The sequence below is a fragment of the Citrus clementina genome, unplaced genomic scaffold, assembly GCF_000493195.1.
Source record: "Citrus clementina cultivar Clemenules unplaced genomic scaffold, Citrus_clementina_v1.0 scaffold_2, whole genome shotgun sequence".
Taxonomy (NCBI): Eukaryota; Viridiplantae; Streptophyta; class Magnoliopsida; order Sapindales; family Rutaceae; genus Citrus; species Citrus x clementina.
The window spans coordinates 12,109,721-12,137,561 of record NW_006262688.1 but is presented as its reverse complement, the minus strand read 5'-3'; the positions used below and the strand labels follow the sequence as shown (position 1 = coordinate 12,137,561).

The 27,841-nt window shown below is 35.7% G+C and overlaps 5 protein-coding genes across 6 annotated transcripts in view; 2 read left to right on the top strand and 3 right to left on the bottom strand.

The window, feature by feature from the left end:
* The first annotated feature begins 42 nt into the window (after window positions 1–42).
* LOC18051971 (aspartokinase 2, chloroplastic) lies at window positions 43–5,256 on the top strand. 2 transcript variants are annotated; one of them, XM_024190614.1, is made up of 14 exons: window positions 43–433; window positions 561–1,044; window positions 1,147–1,229; window positions 1,336–1,376; window positions 1,757–1,911; window positions 2,141–2,290; window positions 2,403–2,498; window positions 2,771–2,887; window positions 3,350–3,469; window positions 3,549–3,641; window positions 3,733–3,855; window positions 4,003–4,119; window positions 4,569–4,631; window positions 4,949–5,256. In XM_024190614.1, exons 2-14 carry the CDS (start codon window positions 658–660, stop codon window positions 5,081–5,083), a joined length of 1,680 nt encoding a protein of 559 aa, XP_024046382.1. In that variant the 5' UTR covers window positions 43–433; window positions 561–657; the 3' UTR covers window positions 5,084–5,256. The 2 variants fall into 2 exon arrangements, with proteins under 2 accessions (XP_024046382.1, XP_006446944.1); XM_006446881.2 differs by having other exon boundaries at window positions 44–433; window positions 3,733–3,849.
* Window positions 5,257–8,774: 3,518 nt separating this feature from the next.
* On the top strand, window positions 8,775–9,598 carry LOC18051970. The gene has a single exon (XM_006446880.2). It carries the CDS (start codon window positions 8,866–8,868, stop codon window positions 9,469–9,471), a length of 606 nt encoding a protein of 201 aa, XP_006446943.1. The 5' UTR covers window positions 8,775–8,865; the 3' UTR covers window positions 9,472–9,598.
* A 60-nt stretch (window positions 9,599–9,658) lies between these two features.
* On the bottom strand, window positions 9,659–12,212 carry LOC18051969 (putative pentatricopeptide repeat-containing protein At2g01510). Its single transcript, XM_006446879.2, has one exon. The coding sequence runs from the start codon at window positions 12,149–12,151 to the stop codon at window positions 9,659–9,661; it is 2,493 nt and encodes an 830-aa protein (XP_006446942.1). The 5' UTR covers window positions 12,152–12,212.
* An 11,560-nt stretch (window positions 12,213–23,772) lies between these two features.
* On the bottom strand, window positions 23,773–24,767 carry LOC18051968 (light-regulated protein 1, chloroplastic). Its single transcript, XM_006446878.2, has 3 exons — window positions 24,433–24,767; window positions 24,197–24,355; window positions 23,773–24,080 (listed from the first exon to the last, which is right to left on the bottom strand). Exons 1-3 carry the CDS (start codon window positions 24,618–24,620, stop codon window positions 24,005–24,007), a joined length of 423 nt encoding a protein of 140 aa, XP_006446941.1. The 5' UTR covers window positions 24,621–24,767; the 3' UTR covers window positions 23,773–24,004.
* A 407-nt stretch (window positions 24,768–25,174) lies between these two features.
* Window positions 25,175–27,841, bottom strand: part of LOC18051967 (sialyltransferase-like protein 5) — a 6,145-nt gene continuing 3,478 nt past the window's right edge. The window contains exons 6-9 of the mRNA XM_006446876.2: window positions 27,311–27,514; window positions 26,848–26,996; window positions 26,307–26,388; window positions 25,175–26,185 (exon numbers count right to left, since the gene is read on the bottom strand). Coding sequence (XP_006446939.2) covers window positions 25,799–26,185; window positions 26,307–26,388; window positions 26,848–26,996; window positions 27,311–27,514 — 822 coding nt within the window. The 3' untranslated portion in view covers window positions 25,175–25,798. The remainder of the gene's footprint in view (window positions 26,186–26,306; window positions 26,389–26,847; window positions 26,997–27,310; window positions 27,515–27,841) is intronic.

Genomic DNA, 27,841 nt, shown 5'->3' with positions numbered 1-27,841 from the left:
AAATCCCCATTGGAAATCTGAGTCCACGCACACGCCGCCGACAGCGGGTCCACCTTGGGCTCCCAACCTCTTAATATTCAGCTTTCCAAAACATACGTCAAGAAATCTACCAATCACAAAAGCAACTCGCTCTCCCCACCGTTGGACCCAAATCAGCGTGCTAATCGGACGGACAAATGGGCCACCTACTTTAAATTCTCATCGTTGGATTAAACAGAAGGGTTTCTGCCGGGTTTTTATATTGTTGTGTTGCGCGGCGCCTAGTGTTCATTGTTCGCACGCCCGCCCGCCCGCATTTTTCTTACGCGTCCGAAACTTTCGTCCTAAGTAAAAAGGAAAAAAGGAAAACGAGCTTCGGATTTATTATTTTTAATTTGTTGAATATTTTGTGCTGCATTTCGTTAACATTGGGATTCGGAGCTCGGTCTTGAAGGTATCGTATTGAAATTCCATTTCATTTGGAGGGAAAATTGAAAATTATGTCAAACAATGAAATTTAAAGCTTATATTCGATTTGTTTATTGTTGCTTGATATCATTTTTTTTTTAATATTTCTGCAGATCGAGCTCCTATAAGTTGAAGCCTTAATTCGTTTGCTGCTATTTGTCGACATAACCTCTTATATTTGCAATTTTTTTTAACATTATTAATTATAGGATGGCGAACACAATGCAATTTTCTAGTATTATTCAAAAGAATTCATTGCATTGCCAAGCGTTGTCATGGCAGCGGTTTGCGTTTGCCAAATGTGTGAGTTCTAGTTCTAGATTATGTGTTAGCGTGAGGAATTCGTGTGGAGGTAGAGGAGGATTGAGAGTTAGCTGTGAGGGAGCGAGAATCGATGTGATTGAGAGGAAAAAGAGTGAGAATCTAGGTGTCGATGAGAGTGAGAAACAGTTGACGTGTGTAATGAAGTTTGGTGGATCGTCCTTGGCCTCTGCCGAGAGGATGAGAGAGGTTGCTGAGCTTATACTTAGCTTCCCTAATGAGAGGCCCGTGATTGTTCTCTCTGCGATGGGAAAGACAACAAATAAGCTTTTATTGGTATATATTGATTCCCTCTTTATTTTATTGTATTGTGTATTTGTTTTAATTTTATGTTGGAATTTTGGCTTATAGCGCAATTGGTTGCTTGTTTTCTGCTAGGCCGGTGAGAAGGCTGTCAGTTGTGGTGTCACTAATATATCATGTATTGATGAGTTGAGCTTTGTAAAAGACTTGCATCACAGGTGAGGAAGGTCAATTCTGTTTTCATAGTTGTTCTTCATGGAGGACCAAGATTGTAAACTAAAGATTTTTATGCATCGTTTTTTTTTTTTTTTTAAATTTGTCCAGGACTGTGGATGAACTTGGCATAGACAGGTCCATTATAGCAAGTGAGTTGTGTCTGTTTTTACATGAGCTAATTTTGTTTATTTATTTCTAGTTAACATTAGAACTCGGCTTGTAGCTGAAGAATTTGAGCTTCTATATTTTAGGTGATTAAGCTGTATTATTTAATTGTAAAAAAAGTGTAGAAGTCCCAAAAATCAAAATGGCTGGATCAATTTTCTTTGTAAAAATTTGATTTTAGCGATATGTAGTGTAATTGCATAGGTATTTCTTGCCAATTGTATCAACTTATGTCCTAGGGATTGTGCCTACCAATCACAGAAGTTTGTAGACAATGAAATTCAGAAAATATGCTCTTGTGATTTTTGTGTATGTTTGCTTTCGGGTGTGACTTCTGTTTTTGTGTGTGGAAAACATTTTGCAGCACACCTAGAAGAACTGGAGCAACTTCTGAAGGGAATTGCTATGTTGAAAGAGTTAACTCCACGTTCTAGAGACTATTTAGTTTCCTTTGGGGAGTGCATGTCCACAAGGATTTTTGCAGCATATCTGAACAAAATTGGTGTGAAAGCTCGCCAAGTATGTTTCTATTCTCTGGATCTTTAGTTGGATAGCTCATGATAAGTATTTATTCTCCAGTTGTAATTGAGCATCTTTAATGTTGCATCCCTCCCTCCCTCCCTCCCTCTCTCTCTCTCTCAGTAATTATCTTAGAATTTTTAGATTTCAACTCACTTACACTGTCCAATACTACCAAGCTTACTTCATTAAATGTAGCTAATTATAAGTTTCTGCATTCATTTTGCAGTACGATGCTTTTGATATTGGTTTTATAACCACAGATGACTTCACAAATGCTGATATTTTAGAAGCTACTTATCCAGCTGTTGCTAAGAGGTTACATGGTGATTGGATCACTGATCTTGCAATTCCAATTGTTACTGGTTTCCTTGGAAAGGTCCTTAAAATGGCTAATTGATTCAAATATCTTCTTCTTTGGAAATTGATTCTTTTTTGGGTGGCCTAGCAAAATTTTCAATACATTGTGTTTTATTTTCTTTCAATTCTAGGGCTGGAGGACTTGTGCAATTACTACATTGGGTAGGGGTGGCAGTGATCTGACGGCCACAACCATTGGAAAGGCATTAGGATTGCAAGAGATTCAGGTCAGTGCAGATGCTGAAAGAGAGCATGTAATTTTACATGCAATGACAACGTTTCCTTTTCCTTTCATATAATAAAAAGATTTACTGATACAAATATAGACATATATACAAGAGCCATCAGTCTGTTTTCCCTGATTATGTGAAAGAAGTGATGCTTTAGTGGCTTCAAATTCTGTAGAAAATGCATACAACATTGACAATGCTGTTCGATATGAATTCCATGCCCAGATTCAATCAGAATTCAAATAAGAATCTTGTTTTATTAATTGCAGGTGTGGAAGGATGTTGATGGTGTTTTGACTTGCGATCCTAACATACATCCACATGCCAAGCCAGTTCCATATTTGACATTTGACGAGGCAGCTGAACTTGCATATTTTGGGGCTCAGGTATATATTTTTGAGGCTGTTAATGTAATTGAATTATGTAAATATTGACAAATATTTCTTTTCTTGCAATTGATGGTGGATTAAATCAGTTTGTGTCTTTTATCATTGCACTGGAACTCGTGAATATCAGGCCTTTTCCAAGCTGGCTTGAATATCTTTAAGCTACCTTAATTATGAGTGAAGTGACTGCAGAAACTCAAATTTAAGCTCATATACAAGGCCCAGCCACCAATAACAAAAAACAGAAAAACAACTTATTTTTATTTACTTAACACAATGGGGGGATACAAACACAGGACCTCATAGTCAACTTGGCTAGTAAGTGACCTCTAAATTTAAATGCTTAAGGTTATAGGGAAGCACTTAATACCTAAATTCTTGTGGGAGCATTCCTCTATTCAAACAGAAAGTGTATGGCTCAAATGAAGATGTTTTGTACAACAACTTCCATTGTTTTCTCAGGTTCTGCATCCACAATCCATGAGACCAGCAAGAGAGGGTGATATACCTGTTAGGGTTAAGAATTCCTATAATCCTAATGCTCCAGGAACTCTAATCAGAAGGTCAAGAGATATGAGCAAGGTTTGTATCTGATTGTGGGCTTACTGATTACTTGGCGTAGAACTGAAAAAGCATTAATCTTCTTATTTCACAACGGCAGGCAGTGCTAACTAGCATTGTGCTGAAGCGTAATGTTACCATGTTGGATATCGTTAGTACTCGCATGCTTGGTCAATATGGTTTCCTTGCGAAGGTATTAACACTGATGCTAGTGCTGCTGCTTTTTATCCTCTTCTCGTCCATTGCTGGATTAGATCATTATTTTTATTTTCTTTCCATTGCAGGTATTTTCAACCTTTGAAGATTTAGGTATTTCAGTGGATGTCGTTGCTACTAGTGAAGTCAGTCTTTCCTTGACACTGGACCCATCTAAGCTCTGGAGCAGAGAGTTAATTCAGCAGGCAAGCGTATGATGTTTTTCTCAATATGTTGAAATTTAGCTAGATTATTTACAGTTTCTGTCTGTACCTGATGTGATTTGAGTATCTTTTTCGTTTTATACCTATTTTGGCTGTTCAAAGTTTATCTAATCTGTTATTATCTGCTCCCTGCAGGAACTTGACCATGTTGTCGAAGAACTTGAGAAAATTGCAATTGTCAATCTCCTTCAGCACAGATCAATTATTTCTCTAATTGGCAATGTACAGAGATCCTCCCTGATACTTGAGAAGGTGCAGTTTTACATCTTTATTATTGCATATAAAGTGTCCCTCTGGCTTTGTGACATTCTTTTGGATGATTGCGAATAGTTTTCTTTTGATATTCTGTTAGTACTCTCAATTCCATGTTGAAACATTGTTTATTAGTCACCTTGTTTTAATGCAATTGACAAGTTTCCATGCATTGTGAGACTTTCAGGTGAGGAATTTACAAATGCATTGTAGTAAACCTTAGGGTGTGCTTGAATGTAGTTTTAAAATATGGCCATAACACAGATATTTTATCAAGTTCTCATATAATTCATGAAATTCAATGCTTTTCAAAGAAATTAAGAGGAGAAATTTAAAAGTGATGTGGTGTTTATTCAATTGGCCCAACTGTTTTTCAATTGTCTTGCTGTTACTTTCTCCTCTCTGTTTCTTTCTTTTCTCACTGTGTTTCACTGTGACTGTTATGGCAGGCTTTCCGTGTTCTTCGAAGAAGTGGGGTTAACGTGCAGATGATCTCTCAGGGTGCATCTAAGGTCTCCCCCTTGCCCCCTCCAAAAAAAAAAAAAAAAAAAAACTGTTACACTCTTCCTCTAATGTGTCTTGTCTACTTCAGCATCAGAATCCAAGCATTTTTGCACTTTAAGCTCATGATTGGACACTTTGCATATGCATAGTGTTGTTGAAGCAACCTTAAGATTGGACCTGAATTCTGAATTAGTCATCACGCACGCTGTCAAAACTAACATTTTGAGTGTCTTAATTTCTTTGCATGAAGCATTTTCTTCTCATAGAAACAGAAATATCATCTTTTTATCTGGCTGGTGTAGCTCACTGTTTTTTCCCCTAACAGGTTAATATCTCATTGATCGTAAATGATGATGAAGCAGAACAGTGTGTCAGGGCTCTCCATGAAACCTTCTTTGAAAGCGATCTCGCGAATTTAGACTGTGTGTGTGGATCTGAGAATAACTCCTCCTTAGTATAATAAAACATTGATTGTTTCCTTTCTCAACCCTATTTAGATTGTTTACCCACTGTCCTGGTATCACAGAATTTTGTATTAGATTTCAACCGGCTCAGGGGAACTTCCTTGTTGCCTAATGCAGCAATGTAGCTCTATAATGTAATGGTAATGGACAATAAATATTTTATTTCTCATTTAAAAATAGCAAGGTAATAGCTGGTCACCGAAGATTAGTGATTGGTCTTGCAAGTTGTAACCGAGGGAAGAATTCATTTCCCATGCATGAGATTAGTGGCCCCGTAATGGGGCAATTTATTTTTCTAATAACTCTTCCTGAGTTGTATTGTTATTATTGGGTATGTTGTAGCAGTCAGTACCACAATGAAATTCTGAAAAATAATAGTTTGGCTTTGTATTAGGACAAAATATTTTTTATCCAAGTTTTATTTTCCGTTTTATTTTTTCTTTAAAAAAAAAGGTTTTTGTTTCTATATTAGATCCTTTATCATAATATCATCTCTCAATACCAATTACCATTCACAATGTGGGATAAAAAATGCTGGTCTAAAATATAGACTATAAATTGTCTAAACACTGAGACTTGAAATGACGTGATGTAAATCTTTCCTAAAGTAAAGGCATATATGTGTAAGAGATGAGAAAGGCTTTTAAGATTCAGAAATGAAATTACTAAAAGGCACAGGATCCAATAGCGCAGCTGTCATGGTTATAATAAGTATTTTACATCGGCATTATAACATGATAAACAATGTATTTGAAGTTTTAATTTCTAAGAAAATTTACCACATAAATGAGAAATTGTCCTGCACAACCTAGTGTTATGAAATGAGTATTTTGTGCAGCAATCCGTATGATATTTAAACAACTTCTAACACAAAATTTGTAAAGTAAACCTATAGAATTTGTTAAGATAGGTTGGCAAGGATGCTTGCAATAAATCTAGAGAGAAGAGAGCAAAATTGTCAAAGCATATTTTATTACTTGAATGAGAAAATACAAGAGAGCTTTTTATAAGAGTACTTGAGTTGCTTGTGCTAGGGGTGTTGTGTGTGTAGTGTGGTGTCGGTGTTAGTGGGTATTGAGCAAAATGGCAAGGGTGATGCCCTATTTATAGAGTTGCTAGCCTAGGTCTAAATGCTTCCTAGCAAGTGGTGCAAGTTGTCTAAAAATCTTGTTATTTATAAGTTGTAGAGAATTCTAGAATCGAGTCGGGTTTTGTTGTATTTAGGTTGTCTGCTTGCTAAGTGCACCACGACGCTCTAGTTTTATGAGGCGGGCCATTGCTGAGTGCATGCATTCTACTATTAGACATACTTTTACTAAGCGTACTCGTGTACATAAATTTAACCTCCATTAGTGGTAAATATGAGCAGCCCGTGACACTAAGCTCTCATTTATGAACAATAATATTTAATAAATATTCATGAAAAATTAAAAAAAGATAAGACAATATTAAGGGTGTGTTTGGTATTATTTTTCATTCATTATTTTTCATTTTACAATAACAAAAATCAAGAAAATATATTTGGTGGACATGTTTTATAACAATAAAGTAAAATATACAAAGAATGAAATATTTTCATACTATAAAGTTTGAAAAGAAACGTTGAGGGTGCTAATTTGACGTTCTCAACTTTATATTTTCATTCTATAAAGTTTGTTGAAAAAATAAAAAGTAAAAACTTGAGAATGATAATTTGTCGTTCTCAACTTTTAGGTGGTGTTTGGTTGGAAGTAAGGGAAGGGGAAAAGGAAAGTAATTTAAATTTCTTTCTTATTTCCTTTGTTTGATTGATTTTTCATAATTTGTGATAATTTAATTTCCATTAAAATTTAATATACATTATAATTTGGAATTTAGATTTCACACCAAAGAGTGATGAATTTGAATTCCTCTTCTATTGGAAGCCAAAACATCCAAAATTACCCTTCAATCTTTTATTAACTTGTTTAATAATATCAAATTATTATTTACAATTTTATTTTATCGATTTAATATTGTAGATAATTAATTTTGTATTAGTAAAAGTTAAAGCAATGATATAATAATTTAATAAAATCACTTTATTTATTTTATTAATTTTTAAAAATAAAAATACAAATTAAACAGTCACCGAATTGCTATCGCTACCACCACTGACACTCACGCATGGGATGTCAACGCCTATACCGTTGGAGTCGTCCACCAACGAGCAACGTTGTTATACCGTCACACAAGTGAAAAAAAATATGAATTTATCTTCCTCAAATCCAATTAACAGAAATTAGAAAACTTTATAACTATTTCAGATCTGGACAAACATCAAGCATTTCACCCAAATAAGTTGTTTCAATTTATAAATCGTTAAGTTCTGATAAATTTCATATAATTCTCGAGTTGAAATGAGTCAATGACATGATACAGTGGTGGCCGGTGGTGAGACACAACGGCTTTGATGGCGGCAGTGCCAACTCTATATTTTTTTGTTGTTGTTCAAATAAAAATTTAAAATTATAAGATATTAATTAAGAAATTATTTGTATTATGTCATAATTTATTTAGAAACAAATTAAATTAAACTCAATTTAAAATAATTTTATGTTGATAAACTTTTTGAATAGAGTTTCATTATAAATATAATTATATTACTTAAAATAATTTTTATTAATTATTTATATAGTATATTAAATAAATTTATTGTTTAATTTTTTGAATTATATTTATGATAAATATTGAAAGTTTAACACTAAAGGGTGAAATTATCAAAATAAAAGTTAAGACATTATCTTTCTTTGTATAATTTTGTAACAAATCAAACATTAAAAAATATATTCAATATACTCTCATATCCTTTCTTCCACTTTCCTCTCCCTTCATTTCCTTTTTTTTTTTTCGAGACCAAACACAAGAGAGAATTTGAAGAAGCCTTTTGTTATCATGTTACGTTACATGATTATAAAATCTAACAGTTGTGGAAATAATATAATTTTATTATCTTATATTTTTACAACCGTTGAATGAAATCTAACGGCTGCTACATAACAATGTCCTTTGAAAAAACCAAAGTGGGCTGTTGGATATTTTCATTCTTAAGCCTTTTTTTTTTTCATTTTATCAATGTACAATCATCATTGTCTATTGCAATCCTCCATTGGTTTTTTTTTTTTCTGTTTTAAACATCTTTTCTGTTAAATTTTTACATAAATTTCCTTTATGTATGAATACATATTCGAAAAAAAAAAATTCTTTCTCCCAGTCTCTCTCTCTTTAATTTTTCTAATAATAATGGCAGTTAATTTACTTGCAAAATATAATATTACATTGTTTTGAATGAACATAATTCCGTATGCAGTAGGTTTACAATTGATGCTACATCTGTTATTTCTTTATATGTGATTTTTTAATATTGTTATTAAATGCTATTTTTCATACTATCTCATTTGTGCTTTTTAATTAATAATGGTCATAGACAAATTGAAAAAAAAATAAAGATCATAAGGCATCAAATTATGAATAACTGAGTTAAAACAAAATTTATAAGAAAAATCTACCAAATATATCTTTATTATTTTTTTATATTTTTAAACAAATAATAAAATATATTTTGTTTTTTATTTTTACATAATATTTTAAAAATAAATTATCAATTTTTTTTAAATATTTTTTAAGAATATCACATAAAAAACATCATTTTCTTTAACACACCAGACGCACCCTTAAATGCACCAACACTATAGAAGCCTGACAAAACCCTAGCATCCATTTTCTAGTGCGATTTACCAAAACCGCTACACACACAGCCATGGCCTGCACCATCGACTTCAGGCGCCTGGACGAAGGCTTTGGCGGTAAGACCGCCAAGCGAAAGCGCCAAGAATCCGAGACCGCCGCCCTCGCCATCAGCAACACCGAAGACCATGCCGCCGCCATGGATGTAGACGACCAGTCGTTTCCGCCCGCCGCCAAAAGATCCGCCATCGCCTCGTCAGATAATCCTGAGAAACCAATCTTTGGACGGCCCTCTTACGACGGCGTGATAGCCGGTAGAGCGTCGGGGAAGAAGTGGAAGCAGGCGCGTACGCAACGCTCGTCGGCGAAGCATGTGAGCCTGAAGAGGAGTACTTTGGAGGAGAGAGACAGAGAGAAGCTGATAATCAAGGCGTACAAAGAGAGAATGAATGAATTGAAGGAAGAAATTAGGAAGAATAAAGTTGAAAAGAGGAAGAAGGCCGAGGAGAGAAAGAAAAAGAAGGAAGAAAATATTTTGAAATCAGGCACCAAGTTTCAGGTAATTACGAATAAGAACACTCTTAAGAAAATTGCCAAGTCGAAGGACAAGAAATTACTCAAGGTTATTCCTGACGAGTACGTGAAGAGTAGTAAGAACAAGAATCGCAATAACAAATAGCTTGTTCAATTTTAATGTTATTTTAGTTTTCTTTGTTGATCTTGTCTGTTTTGTATTCATTTTATGACTTATATCTATAATGGACATGAGAGTAGAATGAATGAAGTTCTCACATGTGTTTCCCAAATGCTTTCATTAATTAGCATTAGCATTCTTGTTACTACATTGGTGATCGTAATTCATAAGCTCACCAAAAATCCCTACAAGAGCAAAACCCATCTTTGAAATGATGGAATCTGCTTGAATCCCTGACTGTAATTTCCCTTCCGGTGATCTTTGAGATCAATTTGATTGCAGCATGGCAGTCTGTACAGGCTCTTAAGTTCTTCATTACCAGAATCGGTGATCCTTCTGGCGTATTGATCAATGCAAATGCGATTGCCAGGCGTTCGCTGTGATATTTAAGTGATTCTACCTTTATTTCTTCATCTTCATCGTGGAGGGCACAGCTTGTGTCTGGTTTATAGCCTTCTTTTTTCATCTCTTGCATCAAGTTCTCAATCTTTCTCCTGATTTCATTCCTTTGTGGATGCAACTCATCGTTAGCTGTAAATACATGTACTTTACTTTTTAGTTCAACCCAGCTGTATGCTGTAACCTTCCTCACTCCACGTTCCCTCATAGCTTTCTTCACCTGGCTAACACTTTCCCATTGCCCAGCCACTGCATATATATTGGACATTGCGACATAAGCGGCTGCATCTCTAAGCTTTTCCATTTTGAAAAGTTGGTCTGCTGCCTTTTTAGCGAATTCTAGGTTCTTATGAATCCTGCATGAGTTGATTACTGATGACCACATAATCTCGTCAGGCTCAAACGGCATTTGAGCCATCAACTTCTCTGCTTCATCAAAGCATCCACTGCGACACAAGATATCAACCATAGATACATAGTGTTCTTTCTTTGGCCTGAGTTTATATTTCTGGGTCATAGAGTTGAAGTACTGTAACCCTTCTTCGATAAGCCCACAATGGCTGCAAGCAGACAGCACACTGAGTAAGCTAACTGAATCTGGTTGATACCCTGACTGTACCATGTCTTCAAATGATTTAAGAGTGGCTTGGGCATCCCCATTTTGAGCGCAAGCTGATATCAAAGCGTTCCAAGAGACTATATTCCTTTCAGGCATCTCTTTAAATGTTTGAATTGCATCTTTTAGAGATCCAGATTTTGCATACATATCCAAGAGTGCGCTGCCAGAAAACACATTTGACATGAAACCTGATCTAATAACAAATGAATGAAGTTGCTTTCCCAGTGACAATGAAGCCAACTCTGCGGATGCTCTTAAGATGCTTGCAAAAGTGGCCTGGTCGGCACTTATATTGGCTCTACACATCTCAATAAACAAGTTTAGTGCTTCTTCAAGGTTTCCTTTCTGAACATAAGCTGAGATCATAGCCGTCCATGGAACAGTACTTATGTGGCTTAGGTTTGCAAATATCTCTTTGGCTTCCCCAAATCTGCCACATTTTGCATACATGTCAACCAAAGAATTTGCAACCTTAACTTCCGAAATGGCTGTTGTCACTATGGTCTGGGTATGGATTTGCCTACCAATCTGCAAGTCTAACTTATTTGCTACGACGCTTAACAGAGTTGAAAATGGGAATTGGCTCCTATCAAATCTAGTGAACTGTAACTCCCTGAAAAGCTTTAGTGATTCTTTGTATTGCTCATTCCATGCATAGCACGTGATCATCACATTGTAAGAGACACCATCCACCTCTGGCATTTCACCAAAAAGCTTCCTGGCTTCAACTACACAATCATGTTTCGAGTACAAATCTAACAAAGCATTCGCCACAAACACATTCTCAACGAAATTAGTTTTCACCACAAAAGCATGAACTTGTCGCCCTAAAGCTATATCAGCTAAGCCAACGCCAGCAGATAAAGCAGCTGCAAAAGTAAAGTCAGAAGGCTTAAAGCCCAAATGTTGCATCTCTACAAAGAGTTTTATGGCTTCTTCATTCAACCCCTCTTTTGCAAACCCCGTTATCAATGCATTGAAAGAAACAGAATCCTTCTGTGGCATTTCTTTAAAAACCCGACGAGCTAAATCAAGACAACGAATCTTGCAATAAGAGTCAACTAAAGAATTGCAAATGATAAGAATTGAATTATAACCAAATTTAATAATATCAGCATGAACTTGAATCAATTCATTAGCTGTATCCGGCTCACTGCACCCTGACAGTAGAGTTGCAAAGGTCACATAATCAGGGTCCGAGCCGCCATCTGTACGCATATCAACAAAAAGTTTAAACGCTTCTCTAAACTGATTCTTCTGCGAATAACCACCAATTAAAATTGTCCACGACACAGCAGTTCGATCAACCATGCTATTAAACAACTCTCTAGCAGTGGCAAGATTGCCTGACTTGACGTAGCCCGAAATCAACATATTTGTCGAGACAGTGTTTTGGTTAGGCATTTCATCGAACAGTTTACGTGCTTCGGATAATTGGCCTCTTCTTATCAGATTATCGACCACGAAATTGGAACGGCACGTGTTCGGATCAAAACCCGTTTTGATGATACGGGCATCCACGAGGTTTTGGACATTTTGGTTTGGTTTGGACGGTTGGGATGCCGCTGTAGCAGTAGCAGTAGCAGTAGCAGCGAGGTTTCGAAGTGCATTTGTTCTATAAGGTTTCATAGGATTTAAAGTGTTCATAATTTCTATTTTTATTTCGAACAAAGTGTTCAGAATTAATCGCGATGTGACATTTTTTTTTTTAAATTAAGCTGATGACGTTCAGGTAAGGAGTAGTCGGCCACGGCCAAGGCTAAGGAGCACTTAATTTTGGTGCATCATATGATGCCTTATAGTCGCATCTTCACTTACAGTGGAATTTCTGTATAATTATATTATTGAGATTAATTAATCTTGTTATTCTAGGAAGGTTATAATTTAGTAGATGCTTAGTTTAAAAATTATTATTTTGACGTAATTATTCATAGTGTAAGTAATATGAAGATAAATACATTAATAAGTAATTAATGTAAGTAATATAGAGGTAAGTTACGACGGAGTTTAGAGAATTTATTCTTATTTATAACGGTCCAAACTTGAGATCAAAATTTTTTATGACTGTGAAAGTTATTGTATGTATAGTTAGAGTGCATAACGTCTTTATAAATACTCTGGATTCTCCTTTATACCATCCCAAGTTAGTGAATTTGCCCCATGTTTGTATTTTTTCCCTTATTATTATTATTATTATTATTATTTTAAATTGAGTTTGAGATGTTCGGATACTCTTATATATGAGAGGTAATTTTCATGTGATGTGGAATTCCTTTAGATAGTCAAAACAACATTTAAATGTATATACGTGAATCTCAAATGAGTAATGAATAGTTACAAAATTGATATATAAAGTTTATAATATAACTACATTGGTTGAATAAAGACATTGAATACTATAATCAACCTGATTTATTATTTAGTATCGAAGTAATTTTTTTTTAAAAAAAACACATTACATTTTATTAAAAAAAGTTATAATATCTTCTAGTTCTGAGTTCTATCGAATTTTTAAAGATCTTTTGCAATATGTATTTTTGTAATAATGTGTGGGTAAAATTTAATTTTTTAATTTTTTTATTTATTCACTACCAATTAACAATTGAGTTATTTACTTAATATATAAAGAATCCCGATCCATCTCGATGTGGCTTTATTACAAGTTTATTACTATCTACTAAACATTATTTGAATAACAGCGGTTGCCATGTTAAAACGACATATAGGGTAGCTATAACTCTAATCAAACCAACGGGTGATGCACTTTCATGAAATTGATGCTAACATTGCAGTCGTATTATTGTACCAAAACCAGCCTCTAAACAAATGGTACATCTTTCTTCTTCCTCTTTTTCACAATCAAGCACTATCGGTGCACACTTGACAACTTGATTCTTCGTTCTGTTAGGTGTAGCAAATATTGTGTCAAATAATTCGATGATGATTATTAAACCAGATAGACATATTATGTCATCGAGTAATTTGTGATAGGTAACTGTTGTAGAAAATGTAAAGTAGTCAATAAAGCACAAAGTGATGTCCCAGAAATTATGCCCCCAAGAATAGAGAGCAAGAATTCTACCCCCAAAATGGGCCCCAGAAAATATGCTCCCCTAAAAATGGGGAGCAGGAATTCTACCCCCAAGAATGAGCCCCAGAAAATATGCTCCCCCAAAAATGGGGAGCATGAATTATACCCTCAAGAATGGACCACAGGAAATATGCTCCCCCAAGAATGAGGAGCATAAATTATACCCTCAAGAATGGACCCTAGGAAATATGCTCCCCCAGAATGAAGAGCAGGAATTATTCTCTTAAAGATGAGCCCTAGAAGTCAGGCTCCCCAAGAATGGGGAGCAGGAATCATGCTCCCTCAAGATTCCTGCTCCCCCACGAACGGGGAGCAGAAATTAGGCTCCTAGGAATGGGAGCAACGAAACCATGCTCCCCCAGGATTGGGGAAGCAGGAATTAGACTCCCAGGAGTGGGGATCAGGAATTAGATGAAAAGTAGGAATTAGTCACCCAAGAATGGGAAGTAGGAATTAGTCTCCCCGGGAATGGGGAGCAGGAGCAGAGGATGACAGAAGTCATGGATCCAAACAGCCCTTGAACCAGTTCTAGATTATGGACCGCACAAAAAAAGACAAGTCTAAATAGAGGAGCTATCATTAAAGGACAATAGATGGACATTGCTTGGTTCAGAAACAAATTAAATAAAGTCTGACACGGATACGACCTTTGAAAAGGTAGAAATATTTTGTAATTAAATACTAGAGAATAGAGGAGAGTTAGATAGAGTTTAAATTGTAAAAGTACTTTCTTTATAAAATGCTATAAAAACAGAGGTATCTCATAGTGTAAGGCATAAAAAAAAATAGCAAAAAGAGAGGGAGTTAAGTTGTAAGTGCAATCTTAATAAAATATTTATCTTTCTTTGCTCGTGGACGTAGGTCAAAGGCCGAACTACGTTAATTCTCTGTGTCTTTTTGTTATATCGCCCCTACATAAATTAATTCTCTAAGTTGACCAGAAATCTGGGTCAACAATTTGGCACCGTTTGTTGGGACAGTATAAAACACTGTTATTAAGGTCGCATCAAACCCTCGGTAGCCACAAGTCAGCGTAGTTATCGCAGCCGCAATAGCAGGTTGCACCCAATTCCTAGTCCATCAAGAAGGTAGTGTAATAATGCTGGGTCACATCTACCACGCGCACAGTAAGTGGCTGATTTAACACAAAATATGGCCAGGGTTCTCCAGTATATAAAGAACTAGAAACATAGAGCAAACCCAAATCCGCCTCCGCGGGAGAAGAAAGGGCTGTAGAATGACTTGCAAGATACTCTACAAGATAACAATAATAGCTCACAACAGGTTCGTCAGAAAAGCAACCCAATTAGATCAGCCATAAGAGCAGAGACTCATGCAAGTTATACTAATCACCCAAGAGACCTCCAACATGTGCTGCAGACCAAGTAGGATTTGTGCTACAAGTTGAATTCAAAACGTCAATGTAAGAAGCATGAGTCAGAGGGTTCTAGTGCTAGTACTGGGTTGGCAAGTCTTGAAGCAGAATTGAAAATGCTTAAGAAATAGGTGGATGGTATGGAGAAAAGTCCTGCAGAACCACTCTTAGAAGAGGTAGAATCACCTTTCACCAAAGATATACTCGAGGCCTCATTTCCAGTAAAATTTAAAATGCCCCACATCAAGTCATATGGAGGTGAAGAAGATCCAACTGAGCATCTAGAGACCTTCAAGTCGTGGATGAAGTTGCAGGGGACGACAGGAGCAGCCATGTGCAGGTAGGGATGGCAATTGTACCCGCAAACCCGCCCAAACCCACCCACCAAAACCCGCCCGTTGCGGGTAATTTTACCCGTTGCGGGCGGGTTTAGTATTATAAATTAAAACATGCACATGGATGCGGGTGGGTTTGGTATTAACCTTATATCCGGTGGATACCCGCATGGATATCCACCAAACCCGCAATATTTTTTTCAAATATTTTTAATTTAATTTTAATCTAAAACTGTATAAAAAAAATAATATCATTAATTAAATTACCAAATAGCAAAAGACTCAAAGTTGTGTATGTGGCGTATATCCTATTCTAAAGTCATAATCTAAAGAAAACTAAAGGCATTTTCCTTCGAATTAGTATTTGAAAATATTAATCTTAATTATTATTATAGGCATTGTGTTGGATGGGTGCTTATGGTAGTGAATGAAATGAATATCTTCTCTTGGAGCTTGTTTTAAATGATAATATGAAATGTAATTATTATTTTTAGATACTAGTTTGTGTTTTTTAAATGGATTTGTGTAATTTATACTTAAATTTGAGAATTTGTGTTGAATTGATGTGGAAATTTTAATTTTTCATTTACATTATTTAAATATAAAATTGAGTATGTTATATGGAATTTGAGGTTATTATTATAAATTTATATATTAAACATTTGTGATTTTAAATACGGAAACCCGCAAAAAATCCGCCGGATACCATTGCGGGTTTGGTAATTGTTAAAACCCGCTGCGAGTGGGTTTTTGTAAAAAAATTAAAACCCGCTGCGGGTTGCGGGTGGGTTTGGTAATTTAAATTTTGTGCGGGTTTGGGTTTGGTAATGGCAAACCCACTGCGGGCGGTGCCCATTGCCATCCCTATGTGCAGGGCTTTCTCCGTAACGCTTATAGGAGTAGTGCGTAAGTGGTATAGGAAGCTGAAGCCTGGATCTATCTCTTTATTTACCCAACTAAGTCAGATCTTTATTAGTCAATTTGTGCGAGCAAGAGACCATCAGCTTCCCCCAACTCACTTGTTATTAGTGAAGCATGGGAAAGATGAATTATTAAAGGACTATATTGTTCGTTTTAATAAAGAGGCAGTAAGAGTAGAAAATTGTATAGATGTTGTGGCATTAACAGCCATAATGGCAAGCTTGCGACCAGAGAGATTCCATTACTCACTTGCTAAGAATGCACCAAGGACTTTCACCGAGTTGCTATTGAGAGCTTAAAAATACTCTAATGCCGATGAACTGACCAATGCAAAAAGAGAAGTAGATCCGGACCCTCAGAGGGCTGAAGAAAAACGAAAAAGGAAGGATGAACATGTTGAAAATCGAGATAAAAGAAGTAGATTAGGAGGCAGTAGGGGATTAAAAATCCCAGAAAGCAGGTATTATGGGTACACGCCACTTAGTGTACCAAGAGAATAGCTGCTCATGCAGATAAGGAACCTAGATTTTTTATGGAAGCCCAAAGAAATCAAGATCGCACCAAATCGAAAAGACGGAAGCAAATATTGTAGGCATCATAGAGATCATAGCCATAATACTAATGACTACTTTGATCTTAAAGAGGAAATAGAGTCCTTTATCCAGCGAGGGTATTTGAAAGACTTTGTAAAAAGGAAAGAGCGCATAGATATTCAAAATGAAGCCTCAACTGATGCGCCACAAAATATTGCTGCAATAGCACCCGAACATATAAAAAACCAAGAAGTTGCAGGAAGAGCTCCTATAAGAACTATATTTGGTGGACTTGCAGGAGGAGGGGACTCCAACAGGGCACAAAAAGCTCATGTACGGGAGATTCGAGCAGCATCGGTGCCTTTACCAGTAAACTTGTGGGTAAACCCCCAAAAGAAGCTAGGATGGAACATAGTACTATCACTTTCATAAAAGAGGAAGCTAGAGGGATACATCAGTTGCACGATGATACTCTGGTTGTTTCGATAACTCTGGCAAATAGAAAAGTTTTCAGAGTTTTAGTGGACAACGGGAGTTTAGCAGATATTTTATATGCAGCAGCATTTGACAAGATGAATATAATAAGAGAAAAATTGAAGCAAATTCACACTCCATTGATTGGCTTTCGCGGGGAGTGTTTGATTCCTTTAGGCAGTAAGACCTACCCATTACCATTAGAGAACCACCTCACCAAGCTACTAAGATGATGGGTTTCTTAGTAGTGGAACACCCTTCGATCTATAATGTTATCTTAGGTAGACCAACCCTCAATCTTTTTCGAGCAATAACCTCAACTTCCACTTAATGATAAAATTTCATACACAAAATGGGACTGAAATCTTAAGGGCAGATCAAGAAGAGTCCAAAAAATGTTATGCCACAGCCTTAAAAGGCAAAATGGACAAACGAGAATATCTTCAAGTCACGCTTGATCCTAGAGAGGAGAGAAACGAACAAAAAGGATCACCAATAGAAGAGTTAGACAATATCCAAGTGCGGTACAATGATTAAAGCAAGACAATTCATGTTGGGTCATTATTAACCCTAAAAATACGAAAACAACTAGAAGATTTTCTCATATCACAGTCTGATGTGTTTGCATGGTCCGATGAAGACATGCCTGGTATAAATCTAGAGGTGATAGTCCATCGATTAAATGTAGATCCAAGTCACAAGCCAGTACGACAAAAGAGGAGATCCTTTTAATTTAGAAAGATACAAAGTAATAGAAGAAGAGGTTGAAAAACTTTTAAAAGTAGGCTTCATTAGAGAGTCCTATTATCCAAACTGATTGGCTAATGTAGTGATGGTTAAAAAGCCAAATGGAAAGTGGAGGATCTGTATAGACTTCATTGACTTAAATAAACAAGTCCCAAAGATAGCTTTCTTTTGCTTAGAATTGATTAGTTGATTGATGCTACTGCAAGGCATGAGCTGCTTACTTTTATGGATGCATATTCTAGGTATAACCAAATTCAGATGTACCCTCTAGATAAGGAAAAGACATATTTTATCACGAATAAACGCCTGTACTGCTATAACGTTATGCCTTTTAGGTTAAAAAATACAGAAGCAACCTATCAAATGTTGGTCAATAAAATGTTTCATAATCAGATTGAAAGAAATATGGAGGCCTACATAGATGATATGCTTGTCAAAAGTAAGAAAATGGAAGATCATATCACAGACTTAGATGAAACATTCAAGATTTTGAAGCAGTACAATATGAAGTTAAACCCAAGCAAATGCGCTTTTGGAGTTTCCTCAGGAAAGATTTTAGGGTTCATGGTAAGCCAGTGAGGAATATAAGCTAACCCAGAAAAAATTCAAGCCCTTCTAGATATGGAGTCTCCAAAATTAATTAGAGAAGTTTAAAGGTTCACAAAAAGAGTTGCGGCCTTGAATCAATTTATTTCACAAGCGACATATAAATGGTACGGATAGAGGAATGCGAGAAAGCCTTCTAGGAGTTGAAGAGGTATATGGGAAGTCCTCCAATTCTCTCTAAACCAATATTGAGAGAAGATATTTACTTATACTTGGCCGTTTCAGACTCGACAGTCAGTTTAGTATTGATAAGAGAGGAGAGTAAGGGACAAAAGCTAGTTTATTATGTGAGTCATGCTCCGTTAAATACCAAGACAAGGTATCCAGCTATAAAAAAATGGCTTTAGCACTAGTAGTATCCGCCAGGAAACTAAGGCCTTACTTTCAGGCTCACATCATAGTGGAGCTCACAAACCAGCCCTTGAGGCAGATAATGCAATCACCAGAGGTGTCAGGAAGGTTGGTACAGTGGGCTGTAGAGCTGAGAGAGCATGATATTAGGTACCGACCTAGAACATTAATTAAAGGGCAAGCAGCCGCAGACTTTATAGCTGAATTTACTGGTAACTAGTTCAAGGAGGCTAGGATTAGTGAAGCAATAATACCAACCTGGAGATTATATGTGGATGGATCGTTGAACCAATAAGGGAGTGGAGCAGGATTGATTTTAGTCACCCTAGAGCATACAGAGATAAACTCTGCCCTCAGGTTTGGGTTCAAGGCCTCTAACAACGAGGCAGAGTACGAGGCCTTGCCTGCTAAAAGACATAGTTACAGCAAAGACTGCATCTAAGAAAGTGTCATTGCTACTGTCAGCAAACATAGAGTTTGGAGAGAAAGAAAAATGGACTGGTGGAAAAGTAACAACATCAAAATTGGAGAGATCAAATTTCTTTTATTTAGAAAATAGCTCAGAGTATGGGAATTCTAACTCATTAAAATTGACATGCCCTGCCACAAAGATTTTTCCTAACCTGTTTAGACATTTGTAACCCTTATGAATAGGACTGTAACCTATGAAAACACATTTCTAAGTATGAAAGTCAAGCTTATACTTGTCTAAGTAAAGAAAAACATGAACATCCAAAAACCTTATGAATTTGTAATCAGGAGATTGGTTATGTAACTTTTGAAAAGGAGATAGATTTCCAAGTACTGTTGTTGGCATTCTGTTAATCACATAAGAGGTTGTATGAAAAGCCTCCCACCAGAAGAACAGTGGTAATTGAGCTTGAGAAAGAAGAATGAGTCAAGTCTCTACAATGCGTCCATATTTTCTTTCAACCACACCATTTTGACAGTGAGTATGAGGACATCTATGTCTAAAATAGATACCCTCGTGTTGTGGAAAAGAATTGAAGGCTAAAACTTACCACTCGTGTTTGTTTTGTAGTGTTTTGATAAGTAAAGAGAATTGTTTTTCAATAAGAATTTTAAAGTGCTTGAATGTATCGAGTGCTTCAAATTTGAGTGTAATAGGCAAGATCCAGTAGTATCTTATGAAATCATCAACAAAAGAAACATAATACTTATAACCATCCATAGATGGTTCAGAAGTTGGTCCCCATAAATCAGCATATAAGAGTTGGAGAGGAACTTTTGATTTTATTTCAATGATAGGATAATGAAATTGATGTAGTTTGCCATACTGACATGCATCACAAAATTTAAGAGATTGAGTATGATTTGGAAGCAAAGGAAGAGTTTTCATTATTGTTTGCAGAACATGTCTGTTTGGATGACCAAGTCTATTGTGCCACAACAGCATACTCTCACTAATTGAAGTTAGACAACTTAGAGGATCTTTATTAGAATCAACATGAACTTGATTATTAGGAAAAACAGACAATATGGACTTAGGTTTAAAATTGAGACTTTATAATGTGTTTACTTGAGGGTTTAGGGAATGAGAATGAAGGAATGAGAATGAAATACATGTTCACTTGGCAAAATGTAATTTGGGAATGCGAATAAAATGTGTGGGTCCCACATAATTTGGGAACAAGGAATGAAAATCTCATTCTCATGGGGGGGTGGGAATGGGGATTCCCATTCTATGAACTGACTTTTGTATCTCTCTAATTTTTTTTATATTTCCCGAATTATCCTCGTTCAAATCACAATTAATTTTATTATTTTAAATGTCATTATTATTATTATTATTATTAAATTTTGTTAACTTTCTTATTTTAGTTATTATTAATTATTGTTATTATTATTTTTATTAATATTATCATTATTATCATTTATTATTATTATTAATTTTATTTTTTTAATTACTATCATTTTTATAACAATATTTATACATGTATCTAGTTGATGAAAATTACATTATTTAATACTATAAGTGTTTTGATAAATTAATTCTCATTCTCATTCCTCATTCCCATTTATTTTGCCAAGTAAACACATCAATGACATTCCAGTACATTCCCATTCCCATTTATTTTTTCCAAATAAACATTGGAATCTTATTCTCATTCTTCATTCTCATTGCAACTCATTCACATTCCACTACATTTCCATTCAATGATGTAAACACACTATTAGAATTAAGGAAATATTCATCTTGAGATAGTAATTTGAAGAGTCCATCTTCACCAATCACCAGTGCTAGCAAAGTTCTTTGCATCTTGTCCTTGATAAAACAATAATTGGAAATAAATTCAATGATTATATGATTTTCTAAAAGAAGTTTAGATAAACTTACAAGATTTTTGGTGATTTTAGGCACATACAAAACATTTGTAAGGTTTAATTGGTTTCCTAAGGAATTATAAAGGTATGTGCAGCCTATGTGTGTAATCTCAAGACCTTGTCCATTACCAACTATAAGCAAATGAAATCGAAAATAAGGTTTACCTTTGGTTAAATTCTACACATTATTTGTGAGATGATGTGTTATTCCACTGTCCAGGTACCATCCTTGATCAGCAGCTCCTCCTGATGTCACCATGTAAGCAGCTTTAGAGACTTAATTCTGACTTGAAAAGTTGCCTTGTACTGGAAAACTTACACTCAGTAGCTGAGTGATTATGCTTAAAGTAGATATGGCAAATGATATTTCCTCTACCTACACCTCTTTCAAAACCACTGAAACCGCTGAAACCACTTGAGTATCCACCATTTCCATAAAAACTATTACCAGCAAAGTTATTTTTCCCTTGATTTACACTCCAACTATTCTAGTTTCAATTCCATTACCCTCTCCCTGAATTTTGTCCTGAAAAACCACCTCTTCTTGAGTTGAAACCTCCTTTGTTGTTGAAGTTCCTATTCCAATTATTGTTTCCATTTCTATTTGCACTGTTTCCATTCCAATTTCCTAGATTATTATTGTTCCAACCTACACTGTTATTAGCCTTTTTTTGATTATTCCCAGCTTAAACCAAGCTAGCAGCATGGTTCAGCTTGGTTTCCTTAAAAGTATTAGAGTGATTACTTTCTAAACGAGCCTCATGCGTCAGCAACATAGAATAAGCCTCAATGATGCTCATCTTAAATACATTTACTTCAATATACACAACCACTGAGTAATAAGGCTGACCTAGTCCAGAAATCAGATGAGTGATGAAATTTAAGGAGCTAACAGGACTTCCAGCAACAACTAATTCAATAGTGACATTTTAATTTGCTAAAATACTCAGTAACATTCATGAAACTTTTCTTCAGATTATTTAACATCATTTTCAGATGAACTTTCTTAATAGCAGTTTCAAATCCAAATTATTGTTCTAAGCTAGTCCACAATTCATGAGAAGTTTTAGAATTTACCACAATGCTAAAGACTTCAATATTAACAACAGCCAGCTCAAGAGCTCCTGCTTCTTCCATACAGCAAATGCAGGATTTTCTTGTGGAGTAACATTAGAGTTTCTTCAAGCAGCATTGGAATTTCCTATGGTATTGAAAAGAAACTGATCTGCACACGCTCTAGAGCCATCAAGAAGACTCTTAAGTTCATTAGCTCGGACTAAAGAGAGAATTAAAGACTTTCAGATCAGGTAGTTAGATTTGCAAGTTTAATTGGAGTTGTGAAGGTAAAGGATGATATTGTTGATGATGCACTTGTGCCTAAGCCATGAAAATTGATTGATTGAAGGCTCTGATACCAAATTAAAAAAACGTCTTGTTAATCTGAATGTGAGTACAAGGCATATTTATACTAAGTATCCAGAACAACCCTTGCTAAGATAATACACGTGAAAGGAATGAGTTGAAGATTAACTAATGATTAACAAATTGCTACAACTTAATAATAGATTTGGAATCTAACAATAACGACTTCATTGACTTGCTGACCATGTCCGCTGAGTTAGTTAACCAATCTTAACAACCTGAACTAAATAGCTAATATATATAACAAAGAAAAGTAATAGATGGTCAGTGAACTTTATTTATGGACCTTTACGTTCTGTTTGGAATCCTGACTCTAAAAGATTTCCTTCGAAGTTTAGAATTCCATACTTGCAGAGGAATACATTATTTAGGAAGCAAGGCTGATTCGTTTGAAGCAGGCGTGGACTCGTGGGATTTTTTAAAAAGGCATGGATGTCAAGTCGTTTTAAGAGTCTAGAGCATGTACGGCAAGTCATCTCCCCGACGCATGAATTTAATTTTTCAAAAAAGGCATGGATGCCAAGTCGTTTTATGGGTCTAGAGCATGTACGGCAAGTCATCTCCCCGACGTATGGATTTAATTTTTATGTACCAGTGATTTCCTCCTCCGCATCATTCATTTACAATACCGGCCGCATCATTCATTTCCTCCTCCACTTTGGGGTTAACGTTCTTTTACTATAACCGCATTCGAATTTAACATGCTTTTTTTATTATTTTGACAATTAACTTTAACCTCCTCTGAATATAACATTGATTCTACTGTTGTTTTGTAATATCCTCTTGTGTAACAATCAATGCTCTTCATTCTTTTATGGGTTATTACAATTTCATTAATTCAATAATTGTAAAAAATTTAAATAACCACAAAAAATTATTATTCACTATCATATCACTACTATAATTTCTATAAAATCTTTTATTTTATTACTTTTTTATTCGGATCATTAATTATCAAATTAATTGATTAACAAAATAATAATTTTATCCTTTTATCATAAAATACACAAATAAAAATATCAAGTAACAAAAAAATTATATTATGCCCTTAAAATATTAATTAATAATTTTAACCATAAATTAATTCTGAATTTATTACTACCCTTTCCACACTTGAACTCTTGACAGACAGATCGTGTGAACTAGCTTAGCACAAAGGCATTTTTGATTTTTTTCAGCATCAAATAAAAATATTTTAGAAAAAGGAAATTGTACCATATGCACACCAGTTCACTGGGGTAAACTATATACAGTAAAAGCATCAAATAGTTGTTTCCCGATATTACGTTCTTTCTAGTTCTAGTAGACTCCTCTCTGGTACTCGCGTTCACAGAACGTTCCTCCAAGATCATCACAAGCCTCTCCTTTGAAAACCCTGTTAAATCATCAATGCATAATCATTGTTTAGTACTTAGAATTAATTTGTTCATATTAATTACTTATAGAATTAAAGTATTCTATACACGCTGCTATAGGGTCTATAACGATTACGTGTTTGTATCGTTGTACTCTAAATACTCTCTCTCAATGGGCTCTGAGGCAGTTGTTGATGTGTCGTTCTTGGCCTCTGGTTTCAACTTCGCCTCAGGATACATCTCTGCCGAGCACGCATCTCCACCGATTACCTCACATGCCTCTGCTGGAAACACCCTGAAAAATAACAAACACTGTGGTCACTAAAGTGATATTTCGATTAAACTATTATGATCAAAGCGAAGATGACTTACGAGAAGGCAGAATTGTAATCAAATGTGGAAGGGTCATTGCTTGTTGTAGCAGCTACTTTGATTGCGCTGCGTCTGGAAGCAAGTGAGCTGCCTACTAGCTTTGGAGTATAAATGGCCACTTGGGAAAAGTTCTTGGAGGTTGTTAAAGGGACAAGCGTTGTTGGTGAAATGCTCAAAGCAGCCTGCATTTTAAATATTTGTGTTGTGTTTATGTTGTGTGTTTTGCGTTGACAAGTAAGGTATCGAATATACAAATTATAGGCACGGTTCCAATTTATAGGGAAAGGGAAGAACAAGATATTTTTGACAAATTGGGATAAGGGGGGTTAGTTGCCTCTTTCCTTGTGAGGCCATCTTACGAGATTGATAAAGTTATAGCATGTTCGCATCAATTAGGAGATATTTGTAACTAGATATTTTTCTTAATCACTTATCCAGAAGAAACGAAATGTCTTTGTTACCCTCTTGTCAATTGACATCTGTGATTGTAGCGGTGATGCTTCTCACAGCTGTGCTGACAAGTAACATCAATGACTATTTTCAAGAACCTTATGATATATATTGTGTCCTAAATCGTAATCCGTTACGGCCAATAAGCTATATACACGTTACAGGAAAGATAAAAAGCGGAGGTTCAACTCCCTTCCGGCATGTCACGTATAAAATAATCGACTATAGTCACATTATCAAAGAGCAAGAAACTTATTATAAATAATTCAAAGGAATCATACCAAATTAATAAATCAATGAATAAATAACATGTAATTGACATCGTAGCTCTATTACAGCATACTGCCAGCCCAGCAGAGAGCAGTCACAATGTGACTACTTCAGAAAATTTCGGAAATTGATGCCAGTCAGATTCACTGATTCTGACCAGAGAGTACCAGACTGCCTGCCTACTCACTGACTAACTAAACAAATGTTTTCTTCGTATTATTCAAAATACAAACCAAACCCTTCAACTGTACTAATACACATTTGAACTCAAACAACCAGAGCCAAAGTACCTGTAATTCAATTTCCGTCTTGTGATAATCATAATCATATCCTTCACATTTTCACATTCCCCTCCCATGATTGCACATAAAGCAAGAATGGGATCATATCAGTGAAATTGCAAAATTCCTCAACTCCTTTGCATGAGCAGAAGTTGAGTTCTACAATGCCATTGCTCTAAGGAATCTGTTAGGAATTATAGAACTCTTGTGGGTTGCTCCAATACACCGTGATAAGACAGTATTACAGTCAGTTTACGGATAACCTGTCCAAAAAGCTAATTCACAAAAATTCCACGAGAAAATGGTGATACCAGTTATGTCAGCTCGCAACCACCCAAGAATGAAAAAGGGCCCAATGGTTGTTATCATTGCACCTCAGATTTTGAAGGATGCTTTACACATACCAAATCATCCAACCTATTGCCATCCATTTTGTATAAGGAAACGCCTTCCATTTGAAAATAGTGATCCTGTGCTTCCTTTCTAAGACTCTTGAAAGGCATGGTTTCCCATTTACTGTAATTTGATTTTTTCCTGACATCACTCATGTCTGGAGATCCCGATATAGGGCCACTGCTGTCATCATCCACCTTGCCCCAAACCTTACAACTACCGAACTGACCCAAATCACCAGATTGGCCCCTCTTTAATCGTAACGCAGCTGCATGAGCTCTGCTAATCATTTCCCGACTTGGCACATCTGACCAATCTTGCTTCCTTTCAGCTCTCATTGGGGAATGAATCCTAATAACCTGATGCACATAGATGAAAGACAATGATTAGGATGCAAAAAGTTCTCGCATATACCTACCTATAAATCAGAGCAATGATGATTTCATAACATTTTTTTAAAGAAATAAAGAGTAGTCATACACCAAGGCACTCTAGGAGCTGGTAGTATGCCCGCCCTTGGAGAGGATTATGCCCTTTCCTTGGTGTAGAGAAGTATCTTGTCCTGCAAAAAGATGATGACAAATAGTTAGGATGTACAGATGGCTGAACAAGGACCAGCACCATAAATGTGTAGACAGAAGAAATCTAAAGTTCATTGTGACGAAGAAAAAAACAGATGATGTCACGAACTAGCAGAAAAAATCACCCATTTCTTCTCATTGTATGGAAAATAAATGCCAGCTACCCTATTCCCTTATCTAGCACTGATAAGGGAGGGGCATGAAAACAAAGATGACATTAGCCAAGGCAAAAAGTTTATCATCAGAACCTTCTAACTGAAAAAAAAAAAAAATTACAAAAAAAAAAAACCATTTTTTTTACTTTTGTCTAATGAATACTTTAATGCCACTATTATGTTTTAACACAAGGAAGAGATCTACATATGGAAAAACAAGATTAATACCTCCCAACAACCACAGAGAGACATTGGAATTATAACTAAAAAGTAAATTAAACTAACCATTCAGTATAGCCCGGATCAACTGTGAAACCATATATGTCAACAATGTCACACATCGAAAGCGCAAGTTCTATAGATTTCATTCCGGTTCCTTTGGCACCTCTGCGTAGAACAATCCCTTGGAAGAGATAAACAGGGTTTGGAATACTCTGCAATTGACATATCATAAACAGGTTAACCATACCATCAAAGGAAGCTTTAGCAGAATCCTCTGACTTACAAATGGAAGCAAAGAGACACGAAATTGTCAATAACGCAAATGGTACTGTTCTATGACTTACAGACACCAAAACTCTGATCTACTAAATGAAATATGAATTCCCACTCTATCAGTATGCGACCATCATAACTGGTCTCAAATCTTTTCTTCTATGTTTCTGTCTTCTCTCTCTCTCTCTCTCTCTCAATGAGACATCAAAAGACAAAAAAATAAATGTTAAGCTTCATGAGATGTGATCTTCACCTTTATCATAGCGTTGAAGTCTTTGTGAGTCACACTTTTAATTATAAGTACCTCATCAGCTGCATAAGGAGAGAAACAATAAGGAAAAATAATAAATAAATACATAAACATGTTAGAGAGACAATGAAAAACCAAAGAAAATGTCAATATTTTGGTAGAGAGGAGGGAGCTAGAAACAATTACGCGTAATATCATACAACTGCTCTTCAAAAGCACAATGTTTCTATAAGGATTGATCTATCTAGATCAGTCCAGCTAAGATTTATATGATAAAGTTGAACTGGCTGGCCAAAGGACAAACTAAAGGTTGTTTCAGTGAGTTCAGATCAAGCATAGCAACGATCGAGGATTCATTACAGCACTGCTGAAGATGGAAATCCTATTTGATAGATGGGAAGAGGGGGGGGGGGGGGGGGGGATTTTTTTCCCCCTTTGGAAAACCAAGTTAAAAAAAATCCCCGGGGGAACAAAGGATGGAAAATTGAACCCTGGAAACAGAAGGAAGCTCTTTTTTTTTCCAAAAAAAAAAAA